At 38.3% G+C, this 23,127-nt stretch overlaps 1 protein-coding gene across 6 annotated transcripts in view; it reads left to right on the plus strand.

The window, feature by feature from the left end:
- DYNC1I1 (dynein cytoplasmic 1 intermediate chain 1) overlaps positions 1–23,127 on the plus strand; it is a 318,572-nt gene that overhangs the window by 212,696 nt on the left and 82,749 nt on the right. For all 6 annotated transcript variants that reach the window (XM_003252524.4, XM_030822121.1, XM_030822119.1 and 3 more), the window contains one exon: positions 236–361. In XM_003252524.4, coding sequence (XP_003252572.1) covers positions 236–361 — 126 coding nt within the window. The remainder of the gene's footprint in view (positions 1–235; positions 362–23,127) is intronic.

Below are 23,127 nucleotides of genomic sequence, written 5' to 3' on the forward strand. Positions count from 1 at the left end.
TAAAGCGATGTTTGTAGTTTGATAGTTACCGGTGAGTACGACAAGCGCATACAGAGTGTTGGAGGCAGAAACAAGATCGCAGGAGGTTGCAGCAGTAAGCTGATAGCAGGTATGCCACAACATAACAGAAAGCACTATTTATGCTATGTAGTATACCACGTGTACATAGGAATAACAAAGTTTTCCTTGCGTTGTCATCTTAGCATAATTCATCCTTGTGACCTCTTCCATTTAGTACCCTGAGCTGATGGTGGCTTCTTACAACAACAATGAAGATGCTCCCCATGAACCAGATGGAGTGGCCTTGGTTTGGAACATGAAGTTTAAGAAAACCACACCAGAATACGTCTTCCACTGTCAGGTAGGAGTCAGCGTAGTAAAAATAACTTACATCTCCTGCTAGACCAAATATAGTTTGTGCTGTATTGCGTCTATCTTATGCTGAGAGGAAGAACTCAGTTTAAAAATGAAATTGTTGACAATTTTGGAAAATTTCCCCACAGTAACCTAATGTTTTGGGAAAGTGGCAACCCTCCCCAAACAGTTAGGAAGCTTGGTTGGGGACTGTGTGTCATTTTCTTTCTATTTAAAACAGCCCCCATGAGGATGAGTTTATAAAGACCTCGCACTTATGAAGAAATCGTGGTGTACCACTTCCTCTGCTTAAAAGCAACATATGCTTGCCCACCCATGTGGACATCCTCAGAGCACTACCATTTCAAGTCTCCTACTCTCTTGGAAATGCAGTTCAATGGATTTTGCTGATTTTAAGTTTATGGGCGCCATACTACTTAACAGATAATACTTTTGTAGCTGGCACGGGGCAAGACTTACCACTCGTATTTCTTGAGTTGCTGGGAAATATAGACGCTGTTTCTGGTTTGAAAATGCAGAGATAATTTCAAATATGTTTGTATTTTTCATTCCTTCTCTCTGTGGACACATCTTCTCTTCCACTTGACACAATACAGGCTGAAATTATGGTACCCTTGTACACGTTCTGCATTGCTCTGTTGCCATGACTCTGCCTAAATAATAGGCCTCAGCATAGGCCAATACACCAACCCCTTTATTAATGCTCCTATCCTGTGATTATGCACAGGCAAATGAAAAACAAACATTTCAGCTCAAAATTGCAGTTCCTCAAATGTTACAATTCAGAGGTACTGAGAGACAGATTACTCTGAATACAAATACATCATTTGAAGAGGGTGGGTAAACCTGTTGATTTTTGGAAGCTTAGTGCCATTTTCTATCTAAGAGCAAAGTATCTTTCTGAACTAAAATATGTTTAGACTTTAGAGCATTATCAGATATAATTTGGGGAATAGGAGCTGCTGGAATAGAGTCCCAGCCTCAACCTGATTGAGTAACCTCTAACTCTGGCCATGTTTTTCTAATTTGCTATCTCAAAAACAACTTAACAAGAAGTCTAGGTCTGTATGGTAAATAACCTTTATTTTCTGAGCCTTTGAAATAAGAACGGTTCTTTCTTTTTCTTTTTCTTTTTTTTTTTTAAGTTAGCTTGATATGCTCATTCTGTAAACACAGAAGCACAAAATCCTAATTTTGTTCAGTTTTACAAGGTTTGCCAAATTCCCAGGAAAATACTGTAAGGATTAAGAAATAAAGAGAAGCACATTTTTGAAGAACAGTGCCTTTTAAATTATTTTGATATTACAGAAAGTATATCTTTGATTTTAAAAATCCAACAATAATACATTATTATAATCAATATGTATGATCTTTATCATGATTTTTAAATTTTAATTGTATTAACTGACTACAGGTTTCTGGAATCAACTGTAAATTACTTGTTTTACCACATGACAATAGTTAATACTAGTATTAATTGAAAAGGGCATTCTTGTGTGTGTGTGTGTGTGTGTGTGTGTGTGTGTGTGTGTATCTTTGGGATCATTGACTAAACATTTCTCCAACAAACATTTTTTTTTTAGTTTCTCCCTTAATGATCCAATAAATGTCATTGAGAAGAAAATATACTCGTGATTTAAAAAAAAAGCAAGAGGTACCCTAAATATATTAACAAGGTAGTCATACCAGAGTTACCAAAAGATTCTGAGTAAAATAGTTGATTCCAAAAACTTGTAGTCAGCACTTTGATACAGATGATACTCATGAAGTTGGGATAAAGGTCAGGTAAATATCACTGGCTGCCAAAGAAAAACAAAATTGCTATGATATTTCGTATTTCTGAACTGTTGGGAGACCAAATCAGGAAACTTTCAGCAGCCAGGGAAGTAGTCCTAGATGAAATAGTGATGGAGGTTAGGTAGGTGGATAACATAATAAAGGCAATTTGATTACCTTTGTACTAAAGTGTAATACCTGTAGCAATATCTACGTGTTTCTGTGTTTTAAATTTTCCCAACACTTCTGCCTTCATGATCTCATTGATCGTACAACAGGGAGGTAGGAAAAATGTTATTATTCTCTTTTTCCAGTTGAGAGATTTTATACTTTAGAGGTTACCCAGCTAGTGAACAGTAGAGCCAATCCTGGAACTCAGGCTTATTCTATCGCATACATCGTGCTATCACCCAGGCTGCATTCTAAAAATGTGGGCAGACATGGGACTTGATAGCAAAGGCTGTACAGCCCATTCAAGGTATATTTTTGGCCACATGCCCTTATAAGGTATTGATTAGACATGGTTCTAGACATGGCTATCTTTACCACCTTCTAACCCTAAATGGAAATTTAGAGATCCCACAGGATTTATATATATATGTGGAAAAACTAAAACCCTCATCACTGACCTGTAACTTTTCTTCTATCCTATCTGATCTTTGCTAAATCTTATTTATTACAACTGGTCCTTTCTAGACACTAACTCAGGGAAATCAGGTCGTTTGAATGTGCTTCCACATTCTCCTGTGATATTCTGATAATTTCAAAATTAGACAATCCATTACTTAGAAAAATGGCAGAGGTAGAGAGTAGCAAGAGTACCTTATGATGAACGTACTTTTATAATTTTGGAGTAATTGCATTAGCTATTCATTTCCTGCTGATCTCTGCTGATTCTTCATATTTTTTAAAAGTGTATAATTGTAGACAAAACCAATGGATCAGAGAAGCATTTTTTCAGTCAGTGGAAAGCAAATGCACAAGAAACAGACATCAGCTCCGTGGTGTTTTGTAAAGACTGACAAGCTTTTAGCCTGCTCATAAAAAGATTTTAGTATAAAGTTTCATTTCTCTCTGTTATGGATAGCAAGGCCAAAAAGTATCTTCTACTGTCACGGGCAGTTTTTGTGTCTTTACTAAACTGAATTTTTAGTGTGATCTCTGGTCCTGCATTTTCTATTTTTATTTCAATAAAAGCTGTCTATACTTGGAAAATATTGGTGGACCCTGCATAGAAATCAGCCACTCAGCCCCATAACACACTCTGGCAGTGCTCCTGCTGTCTTCTGTAGTGGCTTCCACACACTGTCATTAGATTATGTGTCTGACCACCCTGCATTGCTTACCCTGGTATGGTCTTTCTCTTTTAAATGGAATGAATAGAATCAGAAATATATACCTTAGAATTATCTGCATTGAGGTAAATGGAAAAGCTATGTTTAGAGTCTTAGCTTGGCCAGAGGATTTTATTTTTACTTTTACTTTTTCCTGATTTGGTTTCTTCGTTCTTGGCAATCTCTTTTAGAGGGGGATCTGACAATGACCTGAAACTGACAATGACCTGAAACCCTCACTATTTCAGGGCAAAGCAGAATGTGAAGTGGGGTAATATCAGCTAACCTCATTTGTGTCAGTGTTTAAAGCCCTCAGTCTTTATTCCTACGTGGGCTTTGCTTCCCATTAAGATTCTATAAAGGGTACAGATGTCATTGCTGCACATAGCCTCAGCTGCCCAGTGCTTGATTCTGTATGAGGTTCCTGCTAACCTCAAAGAGAGTTTCACCTGTGAAGAGTGATGCTAACAGAGAAGGGAGTGTGGGCTGGTGGTTAGGACAGGGACAGAAAGTTAGGACTTGGAGTTCCATTCCTAGCTGACCACACTGCTGAGTGACCCTGGGTGAGTCATGGGGCTTTATTGTTGTGTTTCCAGATCCCATGCAAAGAAGACTTTCTCTAGTCTCTAGTTCAATTGTAAAGTTTATTTCAATAAACCCCATTTCTTCCTCCATCAATTTTTGTCCCTCCTCCAACCCAGATTGTGGTCTATAATCCAAATCTAAAAAACAGCTGTGGACACAAAGATATAAATTAATTGACATTAATTTTGTAAAGTATATTTTGACCAGAGAAGTGTTAGAATCGCCTTCAGGATTTTTATTTATTTTTTTAAATGAAAAGAAGAGTAACTTGCTTATGGCCCAGCTGATAAAAAGAAAAGGGCATCTTCTAAGCTTTTCACTTGGCTAGGCTAAGAAGTGGTTATTACAGGTCAAAAAAGAGAAAGAGATAAAAGAATAGAAAGTTCTTTGACAATTACTGCTTCATATTTAGTATGAATTCCTGGGATTCAAAATGAAAGCACATAGTAGGTGCTTTATGATCGCCAGATAAACTCCATGGCTAAGAATATGAAAACCAGAGTGAGACCCAAACAGTTTTCAAATGTGATATTCGAAGTGCCTCAGGATGGGAAAACAGAAGAGGAAACCTCAACCAGTGTTACATTGATTGTCATACACATTTTGAAGAATAAAATCATGGAAAATTTAAACATACTTTTGATATCAAGGTAAAATTAAACTCTTACATAAAAGATACAACTTACATGGATCAGACCAGAGAAATAGTGCCACAACATTGCTACTTTGTGCCTTTTGGAAAAGACATAAAGGAATATCAATGTACATGGCGAAATGAAATGCAGACATCCCAAAACACTTCTTTTCTGCCAATTGAGAATGACTGATCTGATGAGCTAGACACTGATTCTTATTAAATCAAACAGGAGGAAGTTCATTTTGCTTTGCCCAGGAAGCTGGAAGCAGAAAACCTGCCTCTCCAGCTTTCATTCTTTGTCTACCCTCCTCTAGAGTCTTCTCCAAAAAGCAACTCATGAAGAAGCAGAAGTGATCATTGGGACACATCTAGGGAAGTTAGAATTATCAGGTGGATTCTAGCAAAGAGATCGTATTCTAGGTGATTCCTCATCTGAAAACAGCAATGAAGGAGATTATTTCTATACCTCATGGAGTATGTGAGGGACGAAGTGAGCTATTTGATGAAGAGGATGCCATGAGAATACACCTTTAAACAAGTTGTTTTAAAATCGTTTTATTTGTCTTGCCATGTCACATTGCAAGTGATCAAGCTAAAGTTTCATATCATTACAAAAACTAGCCTCTTACTAGCATTTGCTGCATCCCATTAATATGCACACATATTGTCAACACAGAACTCCAGCATTGCTGATTCTATCCAGTTCCCTAAATGCCCTTCCCTTCTCTCCCCATCCACTGTGCTACAACTGTCTGAACCGGGCTTTCTCCAGCGTGCTTCATTCAGGAATTATCCTGGGAATTATGGATGCTGTGCTGTGAGAGCCAGATTGCAATATGAGCATGTTTGCTGGTTTGTCCCTCCCTTCTGTTGAATACCTACCCACCTCCAGCCATTCACTGAGGTGAGAGAAGCCTTGGTCTCAGGAAGATGGGTGTTCTGAGGGGTCTGGGTTGAATACGGATGGGATTCTAACTACCTCTTAAGATTATAATGAGGATAATAGAAACAATATAGTTATATTAGTCTGCTCAGGCTGCTACAACAAAATAACATTGACTGGGCAGTTTATAAACAACAGAAATTTATTTTTCACTGTTTTGGAGTCTGAGAAGTCCAAGTCAAGGAGGCAGCAAATACTGAGCTAAAATGAGATCATTATTTTAATAACTGGTAAGGTTATATTGTGTGTATAGCCTTACACATGATATAATCTGTGAGAGCTCTCTTCTTGGCTTGCAGATCGCCACCGTCTTGCTGTGTCTTCACATGGTGGATGGAGACAGTGAGCTCTCTGATGTCTCTTATAAGGACACTAATCCTATCCTATCAGGTCCCTACAGTTATGACCTCATAACCTTCATTACCTCCTTCTAGTCCCTATTTCCAAATACAGTCACATTGAGGGTGAGGGTTTCAACACATGAATTTGGTCGTGGTGGGGGGAAGTATAATTCAGTCCATAGCAATTGGTGAACTTGCTTTGAAATGATAAAAGTATTCTCTTTACATCTGTTTGTTTTACTATTATTGCATGATAGTCACGTGGGAAGAAGCTTAAATCTTGGCATTTTTATTTTTCTTGCTAGGATATATTCCTGAAGAAATTTCACCTAACTTAGATTCATTCATTTACCCATTCATTTGTTCATTCACTCAACAATTATTTTGGAGGTACCCACCATGGCCAGGCCCTCACAGCAATGATAGGCTGGAGGTGAGACCCTCTCCACAAGAGCCCTCCAGTTTTCCCCAATCCCAACCATGCTTAATTTTCCATCACCTGACTGGCTCCTCTCAATTATTTCTATTGCCTGGGCCCTGTTCACATTGGTCAAATTTATATGTGTGTTCTTTATATTAAAATGCCAATTGATAGAGGGAACCTGAGACAATTCCAAAGTTCTCTCGTCCCGACTATTTAATCATTTGTTTCCTAACTAAATGATGATGAGATATTTTCTGAGTTCTGGGAGGAAGTTAAGTACATAGTGTTTAAGAGTGAGCTATAAGTCCACACAGCCTGGAATTATAATTTGGATTCTACCACTTAGAAGCTCTGTGACCTTGAACAAGTCAAACGGTTGTTATGAGACTACAATAAATAAATAAATGTGACGTATTTAGTGTCAGGCCCATAGTAAGTATCCAATAAGTGTCAGCAATAATTATTATTGAATATACAAGAATGAAATTCAAAATATGTAGCAATCTTTGTGTATTGTCCAAACAGCATGGGTGTGACCTTCCTCCTTAGTTACTGAATGGGGGGTTGTGACTGAGGGGTTCTCCAGGGAGGTACCAATTCATTCAGGCAGCAGGAGAGTGCTGGGGGCAGGTAGGGAAGGGCATCTTACCAATAAGTACAAAATAAGATCAGCATTTTTTTTTTGAGACAGAATCTCGCTCTGTCATGAGGCTGGAGTACAGCGGCACGATCTCAGCTCACTGCAACCTCAGACTCCCAGGTTCAAGCAATTCTCCTGCCTCAGCCTCCTAAGTAGCTGGGATTACAGGTGCACATCATCACGCCCAGCTAATTTTTGTATTTTTTGGTAGAGACGGGATTTCACCATGTTGGCCAGGCTGGTCTTGATCTCCTGACCTTGTGATCCTCCTGCCTCGGCCTTCCAAAATGCTGGGATTACAGGCATGAGCCATTGTGCCTGGCTGAGCTCAGCATTTTAATAACCCATAAGGTTATACTGTGTGTATGGCTTTAATATCATCCTGTTATTGTGCTTTTGCCACATGCAAGGTACAGATGCATTGGCTTCCTTGGCTTGACTACTCACACTGATGGCCCCGCGCCCCAGCTTCATAAATGAACCCTCTTGTACCTACATAGCTCACATGGCTACAATGAATTATTTAGAGACTAACTGGCCATTTGCCATGCTTAACACACTTTGTAGGCTATGAAGCAAGAATAAGGATGATGGGGCTGACCGATGTTTTCTACTTTCATTTAATACCAGTTTAGCATATCTGTTAAGAGCTGTCCCTCTTAGAGACATATATGACCCAAGGACCCCTTTGGTAGGGCTTCCATTCTCTGGACTATCAGATTATGCATTTTCTTTATCCTACAACATTTTCATATAGGCAAGAGCAGGTTTAAAAGAATACCAGGAGATCTGAAAGGAAAGAGAAGTCTCAGAAGGGCAACACCCTCCCTCAGAGATATGTGCATGGGGGCCCTCCTTTCAGGAAAGGAACCAGTACGGGGCAGGAGTGGGCTGTAGTTGCCCCAGGCCAGATAAGTACCCACCAAGAGTGGAGAGAGGCCACTACCACCCCCGAGAGGGATACTTGTACATTGCTTTGTCTTGTTTATATTCTAGGGATGGAACCACTTCTAGACTCCAGACCATCTATTTTTTAAAAATATAGCTTTTTCTCCCTCTGCAAACTAGGTCCACACTTTCTGATTTGTGTGTGTCTTTAAGTTGCCTAATATTGTTGGATGAATGGGGCTGTTTGAACACACTGTGTTATTAATAAATACAGAGACTCATATTCTCCAAGAGTCACATTCTTATTTTAATACATTTTAGACAGTGACTTTGAGCAAAACTTAATTTTTGGAATTATTTGAAAGCATTTACTATTGTAGAGAATTTCTGCAAATGGAATTATCTTTACTTCCTGGGGAAGTTTTCTAACCTTTGTTGTAACAAATAGTCTATACTTTGCTTTTTCCGTTTTTATATCCGATTGTTTATTTTTAAATGGTATGTTCATTATTTGCCAAAGAATTGAACAAGATGTTGCTTTTATTAGGTGAAAGATTTATCTTCGTTAATTTTTAACTCTAATCTCCCTGAAAATATATTGAGTTTATGCCTTATATGCTACAAATTATTGTATCCATAATCATTTTATAACTTCACTGTTTTTTGTTCTCTAAAGCCAGTATGTTTTTTTCCTTTTGAGTTTTTAAAAAAGTATTTCCAGCACCTATGAACAATAAGTTATGTTATGCAGCATTACATCTTTGCTTCTCCAATAACTTTGTCTAGTGTTACGTTGAGTAGTTGAAATTAAAATCTTTATTTCTTTAAAATGTTCATGATAAATATGGTCTTCTGAAAACTAAAGAAAACAGGAGCAAAAATTGTACCCAAGTGCTCATGCTCACATAAATGCATGCACACACACACACACACACACACAACCAAGACTCTCAAATCCTAGTCAAAAGCTATATTTCACAAAAGAGAATTATAGTAACATTGGTGGTTTGCCAGAACCTCAAGCAGTGACAAAATCCGCAGTGTCCTGAAAGGGATGCCTTTGCAAAACCAGGCCTCTCCAGATGGTTTAGATTAGAGATGTTTAAAAACACATGGCAGCATTAGTTTGGTTTAGAATTCATAGTTAATTCAGTAGATAAAATAATGCAAATTTGAAACCCTATCCTGTCTATCAGAAAAATCATCAAATCTTATGATTGCTCTTAGGAGAGGTTGGTATGTGATGTGTTGATTTTTAAATTATCTAATTGAAATAATAAAATTAACCAAGAAAAAGTAAAAAGAGGATTAAAATATAAGAGTATGAATAAAAACTTTCTTCTCTACAGAATATTTCTTCCTTTAAGCTGTCATATCCAATAAGTTTGTATGGGATTCGACAGCCAATTGTCATTTCCTGAGAAATACTCTGTAAAGAGGTTGTGTTACAGAGATAGCATGAAAAAGTGGAAAAAATAATTCCAGAGCATCATGCCAAGAGAAGCCAAAATGTCCTTAAAGACCACAAAGTGTTGCCAGGATCCCTTCACCTTGCTAATAATAGCAGATAAGCAGCTTACACACAAATTTTTCCTTTGGCTTATTTAGCTTTCCCTCCTAGACACTTTCTAAAAGAGAGTGCTCCCAGTCCACATTTTAGTAAATTATTTTGCCTTATCCGTGATTTTTCATCTTGGGTGGGCACTCCTTGTGAACAGTGATGTTGCATATTGTATTATCTGACACAAGACGTATAGTAGTTCCCCCAGGACCCTAAAAGGCTTCATCACTAAAAGCTCGGCTCCCACTGTCCCCTTCCTTATGTCTGAAATCAACAGTATCCCATCCTCTGATTCCACAGCTAGACAGCCAGCAAACAACTCCTGGAAAAGAACTGCCGTATGGGGACAGTATTGATTTAATGATGTATATTATCATGTATCCTACCAGCAGCACAAATGAAAACATTCGGCAGATATGTTAAAATTGCCACTAGAAGAATGCTCACTCAAGGACCCAAGCCTTTCAGAAAATCCACACAGGGAAAATACGGGACAAAGATTCTACAAAAATAGAATCAGAAGTTTTCAAAACACCGTTGCTAGGCTTTGACTCTCAAAGTGGCCCAGTATTTACTTCCCCCTGGAAGTAACACATTTTGAGCATTTTTCCAAATATAAAAAGTAGAACTGTGGCTTTTAATGGCTAAAGGAGCTCCACTATCAAAGTAAATGTGCTTCTCTGGCAGCAAGGACACATGTGTGTGAAGAAAACAAGGGGGGAGCAGGAAGAGTAGGAAGGTCCCTGTCATAGGAATTTGTGTGGATTCGTGAGTATTTCAACTGTAGATTTCATTTTGTTTTAACCATGGAGAAAATGTGTTAGCCAACCTTAACAACTGATCAATAGTTCTGCATATATCCCCACTTACTATGTGTAATGGGAGATATATTTTGTTGTTTCATCTAATAATTTTTTAAATAAATGGGAATGGATGATGACTTGGCATGGGAAGATGCGAGCACTCAAGAGAATCCGGGCACTTCATCACAGGCATAAATGACACCATGCCAACCTATCACCACAAAAATTGTTGAAAAGACTTCACTTTTGGAGCAGGTGCTCAGAGGAGAGAAAACCCCACCTGAGCCTTTCTCCCCTCTCCGCAGTCACACTCCTCATGATGACCCTTACGTGTTTTATTGCATCTTCTCTTGTGTGCTTTGTCAAATTTGTATTTGGCTAATTTTCAGAACAGGATTTCACTGGATTATCACTTTTCTATATTGAAAACTGCTTTACATGAATTTCCTGACTTTAGAACATTCCAATGTGTTCTTCTCTTTGTATGAGGGATTTTGAGCCAAGTTCTGTAAAACATCACAAATTTGGACAACATGGACAGAGAAGGCCAATTCTCAAATCAGATATGATTTACTAAAGAAGATCAGGAGAATTAAATGATTCTTTTTGAAAAACAAATCATCACAGTCTCCAAACTATCCTTTGTGTAAATAGGAATTTTCACTATATTAGGTCCTCTGATATGGCAGCTGCTGATTTGGGAAATTGTTACAGAAGTGAAACAGATGACCAATGCTATGTTATAACTCAAACTTGTAATTAAACATCTGGGACCTGCCTGCTTTAATGAAGAGTTAAGAATATTTGGTTGTTTGTGTATCATATCTCTAAACTGATACTACTGTGATTCGATCATTACATATTGTGTACATGTATCAAAATATTGCATGTACCCCCAAAATATGTAAACTATGATACATCAATAAAAAAATGCAAAACAAAAGCAAATACAAAGATTGAAGGACTTAGAAACTATTTTTTCACATTATTCTTTTAGTTAACAAGTACTCTTTTTTTCATACACAGTCCAAAGAGAAAAAAATTACCCTTTATTATCCTGTTAAAATTTCACTAGTTAGCTAGTACTTGTGTTACAGGAATAATGTCAAAATAAATGTGAAATGGGCTCTGTGAGCCTCTCAGACCTGTATTATTCCAAAACTAAATTTAAAATATTTTTTTCTCAAAAACCTTTACGAATTCTTAAACAATGTCTGTATCATGGATACTTATCCTGAGGGATCCAACAGTGTTGAATCTTGCCTACCAATGGAATGAAATTCAAGCCATAAATATATTAGATGACTGTTCTCCACCTCAAAACTCTTCTAAAGCAAGGGAGGATAGAAATGGGAAAGTAAATAATATAGTTCCTGTTTTATATTCTACATAGTTCCTGATGAAAACCCTTGGTGAGCTGTATGTGTGACTAGTTCATATCAATAATGTTTGGGTGCAAAATTTGGAGATAGCAAAGAGCTGCAAAATGTGATACATCAGGAGAAATGAAAGTGTAGAGGTAGGGCAAGGCTTTTCATTGTTACCTGCATAACACAATTTGCCATACCCTTAGGTTGATGGCAGATCAACCCAGTGAAAAAACACTCTAAGCCTCCGTACAGCATTTTTAAAAGAAGACTAATGGATTTTTACTGCCTAGTTCACACATATCAAAGTAAGAAAGATGACGCCTTGGGAAACAGGCAACATCAGTTGAAGCAAAGCATATTATAAATGCCAAGCATATATTAGAATTTATATATGCCCAAAGCCTGTTTATTTGGAGCCTGAATTCTCACTGGCTCTGAGCCTGAGGGGCCATGATCCATTTCTCTGGTTAAGCTAGGTCAGTACCACCTGTGTTCCTACAGTGAAGTCAGAGCTGCTGAGACCCATATACCCTCCAGCCACTGTATTTATTATTCCACTTGGGAATTTTCTGCCCTTGAAGGCTGATCTGACCAGGGTGGGATCACAGGCAGCAGGTATGCCATGAACAACAAACTCATATTCTTAACATATGTTTAATTTGAGTTACTCTCCTCCTTTAAAATACCTCTTGATTCTGAATCCACATCCTGATTTGCCCACTCTTGTTACCATTTTCTGCTGCCTGTTCTGAATTAATCCTTTGAGGTGGTCATTCCCCGGAAAGAAAAAAGGAAAATGAGAAGAGAGATGCAAAGTTGGGAATGTGAATGAAAGAGAATGGGAGAGAGCAGAGGGAAGGGGATCATTAACTAGAGTCTGCTTTCATAAGCTAGATTTTCTTTGAGCTGTATAAGAAAGGAGAGGTAGAGGAAGAAGAGAAATACAAAAAAAAAGGCACTTGAAAGGTTATCCGTTAATACCCCTACTGAAGAATGAAAATCACTTTTTGCCACAGAGCTCAATTTACAGATTATTTTCATTTCTCTGTCGTACTTCATCTCAAAGAATTGATATAATCTAAAAAGTGGTTAAAATTATTAAAATAGTTTCCATAGTAAAAAATTAAATGATTTTACTAACTGTCAAAGTCAGTGTTTAAACTGAGATAATTTGAATTATATTTCATATAGTGATCATGTCACTAGGATGTCTAAACATTCTTTGGAAAAGTAATAATCCCTGATTCTGATTTCTTATCAACAGAAAACTGACTAAAGGTTAAGAATATTAGCCACCAATTGCTGTTATTTGCAAAAACCTAAAGAGAAGCCTGGTTTTCATGAGGAATTTTGAATTTAAATATATTCTCCACCTTGGAACAATTAACCCTTTAGGAGATTTTCTGCATTTTTCTTAGTTGTATTTTCTGCTCAGAGGGTCATGAAACTGCTTCAAATACTTGATTTAAAATATATTTGAAAGTTAAATAGCAATATATTATGCCATTAAATATAAGATGGAAAAATATTATGTTGCTTCATAACATCAAATTTGTTTTCCATCTATCTATCTATCTATCTATCTATCTATCTAGCAATCAATCAAATACAGGTTTTCCTAGGCCACAGCAGACTGGATTTTAAATGAAGTCATATTAACAGAGTAAAACATATTTCTCTGGTCCTCACCTCATTTGCAACTTAGGCCCTCTGGGGTCTTCACATTCTCCCACGTTTTTCCTGGGAGTTCTCAGAGGATATTGCAAATGTGTTCATGAATAAGGTTCCAATGACTGCCCATGAAGCTAAAAGCAGCTTGCAATGACTCCAGCGCTCAAGCCCCAAGGCCTTGCCCTCTCCCTATCCCCATTAGCATCTGAGAGCTGGCCTCACCCACTCCAGAGCAAGCTCCACCACTAGGTGCTGGTTTCCATTGCTGCAGTGCCATTGTTGCTGATGATGCTCTAGACCCCTGAGTAGCCCTGGGCCTTCCAGAACTGAAGCCAACAGAGTTAGGGCATATTCCATGAAGAAGGAGACAAAAATGATTCTCTCCCCCACAGTGTGTATTCTTTGTCTCAAGGAAGTCTAAACACACAGGCTGGATACTCCACTTGTTCATAACAAATACAGTCTTTTCTGTTGTTCCAGTAGCACCCTTTTGCAAATAGAGCTCTGCAGACCTCTCCCAGTGATCTGCTATTCATGCCTTCTACACTGTGAACACTGCTTAAACTCAAACCTGACTACCTGTTTAATTATATTTCAAGTTTGAAATGTAATGCTGTTTACCTCAACACTGGGGCAGATGACTTTCTTTTTTTTTTAAGACGGAGTTTGTCTCTCTTGTTGTCCAGGCTGGAGTGCAGTGGCACGATCTCGGCTCACCGCAACCTCCGCCTCTCAGGTTCAAGCAATTCTCCTGCCTCAGCCTCCCAAGTAGCTGGGATTATAGGCATGAGCCACCACGCCCGGCTAATTTTGCATTTTTAGTAGAGATGAGGTTTCTCCATGTTGGTTAGGCTGATCTCAAACTCCCGACCTCAGGTGATCCCCCCGTCTCGGCCTCCCCAGATGACATTTTATTCAGAGCAATTCAAGATATTTATTGAACCTAGCACTGTGCTAGGTACTGACGCTACAATGATAAATACGACCTGTTCCTTGCCTTTGAGGAATCTGTCCCTGCCCCACTAGGTCAAAAGCAAGAATAGGTGATCTGAGGTAGAATGCATGGTACAAAACAAATAACTACTGCGTGGTTGACCCAGAACACCCCAGCCCCTGCAGTGTCACCTGACTTAAGGTGGTCAGTGGAGTGGAGGCGGGAATGGTTAGGTTCGTTTGTGGAAAAGGGCTTTGTAAGTACGAGCTAGCTCGCATTAGGAGGGAGGCGACCTCACATGAAGAATACCTACCTCCTACCTCAAGATCCTGCAAATGTTTGGGGATGGCTGGTGAACCACAGGTATTCCTAAGCCTGGTTCTTATTAGGCAGGGAAAACTAGAAGCCTTGCTTTTCCTCATCCTTGCTGTGGAATGAAACCAATAAAGTCCGTTACTATTTAGACAAGTGAGTGAATGCTGTTTGTTTGAGAAATACTGTTCCTGGGGAGGGTCTGACCAATAGAAGCCTCTGAAGGGCTTTTTGGGGGTAGAGAGAGAGCCCAGCTAGAGGGTGGTTCAAGTAATATAAGAATCAGTGGCAACTCTGTTAATGTCATTAGGTTAAATCTACCTAATCAAAATCATAAGGAAAGCCTTACCTTTGCATACATATTTTTGTTGTTGTACAAATAAAACAAGTAGCTCAAAATCTAGCACAATGACTGTCTATACAGGGCTGAATATCTGTAAAAGAAAAACACCTAAAGAAGTTTGCATTGCCAGATGCTTGGCATCATGTAATCAAAATGTTTTGAATGTATTTTAAAATAGTCTTCCAGATGTGTGACAACTTTGAGCTTAGCTACAGCCATTATCTACATTTTGGAAGGGGAGTGGAAAACTGAGCTCATTATTCAAATTGTACAGGAAAATTGAATTCTTATTGCCTTCCTGGTCTGATTGCCTTGGGAAAAGGTAGTTTTATTTTATTTTTTGCCTTTCTACCAATTTCTTCAACACTGTATTTGACCTGACAAATGTAAACACAGTAGAACTTTCCACAGTACCTTGCATTTGCCATAAGAAAGATGTTATTGCCACCAAGGGGTGACATTTCTTGACTGTGGAAGTAGTCTAGTTATTTAAAATTCAACTTTTATTTTGTGCTTACTTTCCCTAGTTCTTGATATTAACTATACTTAATATGTACCAATTTGCTCAGTTTCTTTTCATTTTAGGGCTCATGCTCAAGAATGTGGAATTAACTAAGGAATAAAATAAGTTAAACAAAGTAGAGGGGTTTTTTGCCTTTGAACTAGATTTTCCCATAGAAATTCACATTCTTCAGTGAGAGTTATGTGCTATGTTCAACCCACTGTAGGATATTTATCTGTGCTCAAAAGTAGGCGCCAAATATTAAATAACCTACTAGAACTATAGGAAAAATTGCTCAGGAGAATTTTCACCTTGTGAAATTTGCAGTTATTTCCTCCAAGCCCACACAGAAATATTCTATTTGTACTTCAGTCCATCAGTAAGTAAATCTGTGAACTTTGTCATTGATATGGTATCATTGCCAATTTTAAAAGAAGAGAAGGCCTCACATAGAAAATTTTGAAGTGGTGGTGTGTGTTGATCTAGTTCTCAAGACATATCTTTCTGTCAGCATACTTAAGTGTACTGTTCAATTAACTTTCAATTATTCCTAATTAGTCTTTGACACCAGTTATATATATGATACATTGGTATAACTGGATTGGGCAAGTATAATAGGTTGGCGTGTCTTTCTGAAGCTATGGTTAATTTAAAGATAAGACGGGATCCCTGTAATTGTACTGGTAGAGAACGGGTAGAAGTTTGCCCAAGTGACACATACCAATCAGCATAAAATGTCAACTGCTTCAAAACAATTGAAAAACTTAAAAAATGAAAATATGTTCCTATGATCTGCCAAAACTATCCTGAAATTTTATCTGCATTGGTGGGAGGAGGGTTGGGGGCAGTGGCAGGAAGCTTATTGTTAAATTTTTTTCATGCCATGATCACAAATTTGAAAAAGTTTTGACAGAAGGTATATGGATTGTGATTGATGTGATGGTTGGTAGCACCTCTACTGAGAGAGTAGTCGCACTAATGTAACTTAGACTTGAAAGATTTATTTTGAAAGAAGAGGGTATATGACTCACGGGTTGCAAATAACAGCAGAGTTTGGGTTTTTGCTAGTAGGTCTACAGTATCCCCCTTGCGTCTCTGTTTCCGTCTGAAGATTACCATCCTCTCTTTTTTGTTGGTTGATCTGTTTGAAATGGCAATTGGGAAAGGAGTTTAGTATGAGGTAGGAAGTAGAAAGGACTTTTAAATCTCTATTCTGCCTGGAACTTTAACTGTCTCAATATGGGAGTAAACAATTCAAATTAACCTTTTTAGGAAAATCTTACAACAGATTATATTCTATCAGGTGAAAGAAAGTGAAATAGAACTTGAGTACATTTTTAAAGCCAAAACATAAACTCAGGTGAACATGAGCTTGAGTGAGTATGAAGGTTGTTTGTCTGGGAGTGTACAGTATATATGTGACCATGACTTTAGCTAGTGATGAGCTGTGGGAATCCTCTGAATTTACATATACTTTGAAGTGCTTAATTTATCATTGTCTCAAAATATTTACAAGTTTATCAAGTATTTGTTGACCACTCTGATAGAATAATGGCCACCCAAAGACATCCCTATTCTTATACCAGGAACCTGTGAATGTTACCTCAAGTGGCAAAAGGGACTTTGCAAATAGGATTAAATTAAGGATCTTTTTTTCTTTTATTTTAAAAATTTTTTTTCCATAGGTTATCAGGGTACAGGTGGTGTTTGCTTACATGAGTAAGTTCCTTAGTGGTGACTTGGGGAAGGGTGGAATGGGAGTGAGGGATAAAAGACTACAAATAGGGTATAGTGTACACTGCTCAGGTGATGGGTACCCTAAAATCTCACAAATTAAGGATCTTGAAATGGGGAGGTTATCCTGGATTATGTGGGTCGGCCCAATGTAATCACAAGGGATCTCATAAGTGAAAGAGAGAGAGAGAGGCAAAGAGGGTCGAACACAGAGGAGATGTGAGGATGGAAGCAGAATCAGAAGGTGTGATGTGAGAGAGAGACTCTACCAACCCTTGCTGGCTTTGAGGGTGAAAGGTGGCATGAGGCAAGAAATGAGGGTGGCCTCTAGAAGTTGGAAAGAAGGCAAAGAAGTTGATTCTCCCCTAGACCCTCCAAAAAGAAACGTAGCACTGTCTACCCCTCGATTTTAGTCCTTCCAACCTCCAGAGATGTAAGATAATAAATTTGTGTTCTTTTAAGCCACTAAGTGTGTCATAATTTGTTTTTGTTTTGTTTTGTTTTGTTTGAGACAGGGTCTTGCTCTGTCACCCAGGCTGGAGTTCAATGGCATGATCTCGGCTCACTGAAGCCTCAACCTTCTGGGCTCTAGTGATCCTCTTGCCTCAGTCTCCCAGGTAGCTGGGACTACAGGCATGTACCACCACACCTGGCTAATTTTTGTATTTTTTGTAGGGACAGGTTTTTGCCATGTTGCCCAGGCTGGTCTTGAACTCCTGGGCTCAAGTGATCCTCCAGCCTTGGCCTCCCAAAGTGCTGGGATTAGCAGGTAATTTCTTACTGCAGCAAGAGCAAATTAATGCTAATGCCTACCAAATCTTAGGAACTGGCTTAGTCACAAAGAACAACACAGAGAGAAAATAAGCCCATCTCCTGCCCTTCTGAGGCTTCCAACTCCAAAGGATCCATTTTATTGTACCCATGAAGAAATTAAGCCCAATAGAATTAACATGATTTTCACATAGAAAATCAGTCTTGAGTACCAGTTCATGGATCTTTCCACTGCATCTGTATCCTATGATTAGGATGAAGGGGAAAAAAATCACATCCTGTCCCTTCCCCACAACCTTTGTGTGTTACCCTAAGGGCTGCTGTCTTCTGACCAGAGCAGGAAACAAACAGCTTAATGACATTCAAATCATTTTTTACTTAGGAGGACTCATCTGTAGAATAGTCACGCTTTTGCATTCTGAAGAACTGGAACTCCCTACAGCCATTAAAGAAAGGGAAGATGGCCTGTTCTCTCAGGCAGTGGCCTTTCACTTAATTGAAGAAACTACATCCTAAAGGAGTTAAGTCCCATGAACAAAGTGACACAGCTATAGAAAGAGAGCCTTTCCAGAACATGAGTCTCCTGACTGCCTTTTCAGTTTCTGCCCCTTCTCCCAGCAGACATGTAAGGTTCCAGCTGCTTTTTTGGAATCTGAAATAGGAACCCAGTGCTTTTCACTAACCTACTTCCCAGCACACCGTGTGGATTACAAAGGGAAATTAACATGTAAAGAAACCCTTTGGAAACTAAAGGAGCCATGTTAGTTCTCTTGCTATATTATTTGGCTGGTCTCACTGTTGGTGTCATATTCAAGTGTGGGGCTTAATTTAATAGAGACAGCCAACAACTGTGGATCTAATCAAATGGGGCTCAAAGCACATAACTTTCAGTGTGGGGAGCTATAAGAAATATTTTCAAGTTTTGGAATGTTCTGACAGGAATAGGGCAGAAAATATTCAAAGGAAGCTGGAAAATCAAGCTACGGATCTTGTTTTTCAGGTCTGTTATAGTCACTTTGTGAAGTACTGCAGACAATTCATTATAATTTATCACACTGATACTCATAGATTGGATGAAGCCCAAACACAACTGAGTCAGATGCATATTAAATTACCTCTTACTTAAAAGGAGGGTGGTCTTACCAGGGCAGGATGGAGTTCATTAGCAGGCTTAGAAGCTTTCCTTAACTCTTCATTATCTGGTTTCATATTATTCCTGGCTCCACAGGATCTTTGAACACCTTCCTTTTTTTCAGCTCCTGGAGAATTGCACCAGGCACTTTGTGAATCTCACCAATCAACAATTCCAAAGATAAAGACTCATCATCACAAGTCTATGCACAAAGCACAAATTACTGGGAAATCTATTCCTATTCTTTGTATAAAATCATTTTTTTCTTTTTTAGAGAAAAGAAAAAAATACTGCCCTTGTGCATTTTAATTTAGATTTATGTGAAGCAAAATGTTGCTTTTTATTATGATAATTGACTGACACATACATTGGGTGTACTCTAACATATGTTTAGGAATTTATTATCACATTTATTCTAGCTGACCCATAATATCTCCCATATAAATTCAATGAAGAACATGGTTCAGAATAGAATCCTACAGACAGATGGTCTTTAATATGCCTCTAGACTCTTCTTCCTGAACTGGAAATTTCAGCCTCTATGTAAATGCCCCTTAATGTGTACATCCTACGTCTTATGATTGAAAATAGTATTTCCCTTGTGGACTGAGAAAAATCCCTAAAGTGTTGTAAATTTAATCATTTGATCCCCCCAGAATTTTTATTCACATATTTTTCTTTATCTCTTGGTTTGTTATTTTGTCCTTAAAAACCAGCTTAGGTTGAACTCTGGGGAATTTGATTCCCATTTGTCTGTTGAATTTCCAAGTACACATAAATGTTGTGGTAAGAGGGAATTGCCTTCAGCTTAGAAATGAACCCACAAGGACACATTTCTGGTCTTTTCTGTGCTGCAGCCATTCTCGGTCTATGGGTCTCTAGCAAAACTTCAAAGACTCTTCGGTGGACATGACAATGGTGTAGAAACTGAGGGCTCAGTGAGATTTGGGATTGGTTAACAATTTAAAACATAAGTTTACCCTTGTCTCTTCCATATATCTTATAATAAGCACTTAAATCCAGTTTTTCCAAGTTCTTTTTAGTATTTCAAAGTAGCAGTTTATCAATAGAACCACCAAGGTAGACATAGTCCTAGAGGTCACCTGGTTCATCTTTGTGCCTTAGACATAAGCATATCTAAGTCATTCTAGGCAGATAAAAAAAAGACGAATCTTCACTAAGACTGTTTCTACCTTTGGCCTCATTGCTTTGTTGGGTGTAGGGCTTCACTTCTTATTGTCTTCCCCAAGGTTTATATTCACCACATAGTTTTAATATGAAGAAGGACCTATTCTTGCCAAATTATTTTATTTTCTTGCTAAATTTAGAATGATCCAACTGATTCTGTGTACTGTCACAGCTGGCAAAACCACCACAGTTATTCAGAAAAACCATGTGAAGACACTGTGCATAGTAGAACACTTTAGGTTTTTTTTTTCTTTTTCTGTTTTTTTTTTTTTTTTTTAATGGTCTCCCTATAATTTCTGACCTAAGTGCCTTGGTCATGATCTAATGTGGGCTAGTCCATGACTCTTTGGGTGGATCCTCCAAATGTAGATTTATTTTACCAGCAAGGGATTGAGTGCCATATGCAGACTGGATTTTTTTCTTTCTTTCTCAGCCTCCTCAAACAACAAACCCTGATGCCTACAAATTCAAAAAGAAATTGTCCAAAGCAGGACACACATATCATGCAATTGTTTTTAGACATTCTTGCCATACAACAGTTCTGAATCTGATTAGCTTATTTTTTTGTATTGTGCTGGTAAAAAATAATGCCTGATAACTGAATTCTTCTCTTGGATTCTGTAGCTGATGAACGTTTTTGCTTCTTTTATATGGCCCAGGACGGGAACACAGACTAACAACCTGGCTCTTTTTTTACATGCTTGCTCTGTCAAGAATGAGAAGGAAGTACCATATTTTTGAATGCTGTATTTTCCCCTTTTGCAAGGACTTAGTACTTTTTCAATAAAAATAAATTTAATTTGTGGCTACACTTCAAGTAAGATGGCCTGATGTCAACGTACAGCAGTCCCAGCTCTGGATTTAGAGAAGTCGTGTGGCTGACTCCCTTAGTGTCACTTTCATGTGGTTGGGTAAGCCATTCTCAGAAACCCCAAACATTTCTGAAGATCCTAAACTGGAGACATTCACAAGTCTTCCCTCCCTTTTTGCCACTAATCCTTCATGTTTTAACAAGCACCGAAGTTAATGCTGCCTACACTTTTTCCTGTCAAAATGGAACTCTTTCTTCTGTCTTGAGTAATCTGTTCTCTCTAGTTCATACTTTCATAAATCAAAGAGGTGGATGTCAACATACACTATATCCAAATATCAACTTCCTTTCTCTTAATTAAGCAGGATTTAGACATTTGATTTGAAGAAAACTGTTGCTTTTTAACATACAAAGGCAACCATATATTCATCTTCATCTCTTCCTGTTATTTTTTATCTCTATAAATAAAACAAAGTTTGCCTTCGCCTTGTACCACATCGCTATTCCAGTCTAGGCCTAGCAACTTGAGTTTTATATTTTCTAAAAAAGAGACAAGAAACTTTAGTGAACTGTAGGCAGTCAGTACTGAAAAAGCCACCTTTGATCTGAACATGCTTCAGTGAGCATTATTGTCAGATATTGATATTTTTGAACGTTTTCCTAAATGCAAGCCATCCTTTTATTTCCAAAATATGACCATTTTGCCGAAGATGATTCTATCTCTCAATGAGACAACTGTGAAAAAAGTATACATATTATTTCATATCATGTGAGTTCAGAAGAATGTTCCTCAGGTCCTGTGTTTATGTCTGTAAGTAAGAAGTTCCATTTTTTTGGTAAAGCACACAATGGCGGCCCTATTCACTTTTCATAATAATAAATAATAATTCACATAATTATTTTGAGGAATAGACACACTCAATTTCAAAAGAACTTGTTGGATTGTAATGGCATTTTTCCTTTGGTTATATAGTGACAAGATGGAAACAAAGCATTTTCTCCCAAAGTGACAGTCAATGCAGAGCTTGTCAGGAGTGACCCAACTGGTTTCCAAGCTGCTAGCTGTTCATTAGACTCTCCTGAAATGATTAATTGGTCTCAATCAGTTCCCAGCAGGAAGTACCCACCTCATGGTAAATGTCACCACAATTGGTACTAATTAACTCTGTTATCACCTGTCGCAACTGATAGGCTGGGAGCTGAGTGAGGTGAGCGATCTCTACACCAGCAGCAGAAACCCAACTGGAGAGAGGTCAGAGACTCACTGCCAAGGCCACTGTAACAGGCAGGGAGCCCACAAGCCCTCTCTGCCATCTGGGTATGCATGAGGCTTAGCCTATGACTACCAGTCCCACAGAGGTGAGGAAGTAAGAAATGTGGTGCTCAGGCGGGACCCATGTCTCAAAGAGAAAAGGCACCTGCATTCAACTGATGAAAGTTTTCACAGTATATTGGTGTCAAAGTCAGCCAAGCTATGGTTCAAATCTGTACTTTGCCACTTACTATTAATTTGTTCTTAAGCCAGTGGCTTACTTCTCTGAGCCTGGGTTTCCTAATCCGAAAAAAAAAATAGGCAAAATTACCCACCTAGAGAGACTGATACAGTGATGTGTAGTATATGCTTGACACTTATTTAGTAAGTTCGCAAAAATTTTGGAATGCTGGCCACAAGTAAATAGCCATGTAGCCGGGGGTGACAGTGATAATGTTCGTTAGCATTCCTGACAATAAACAAGAAAACTCCTAGTGTCTACATGGAGAGTGATGCTGAAGAGAAGTTGGGACCTAAACCTTCATTTCATTTTTATTTATCATTTTCTAAGAGCCTAATTATTTCAGTGGGGAGGAGAAACAAGGAGAGATGTAAAAACTAGCAAATAACCTTGAAGGAAATTAAGGAATGGTATTCTAGCAGAGGGACATATCATAAGTTTCTCAGTTGGGCTGGTTGTGAAAGTGACACACGATTCCATAAGGGAAATATCCAGACCTACACTGATGCAGAAGGAAACTTATCCCACAATGACATTGGGTCATACTCCGTGAATTAAC

The sequence above is a fragment of the Nomascus leucogenys genome, chromosome 11, assembly GCF_006542625.1.
Source record: "Nomascus leucogenys isolate Asia chromosome 11, Asia_NLE_v1, whole genome shotgun sequence".
NCBI lineage: Eukaryota > Metazoa > Chordata > Mammalia > Primates > Hylobatidae > Nomascus > Nomascus leucogenys.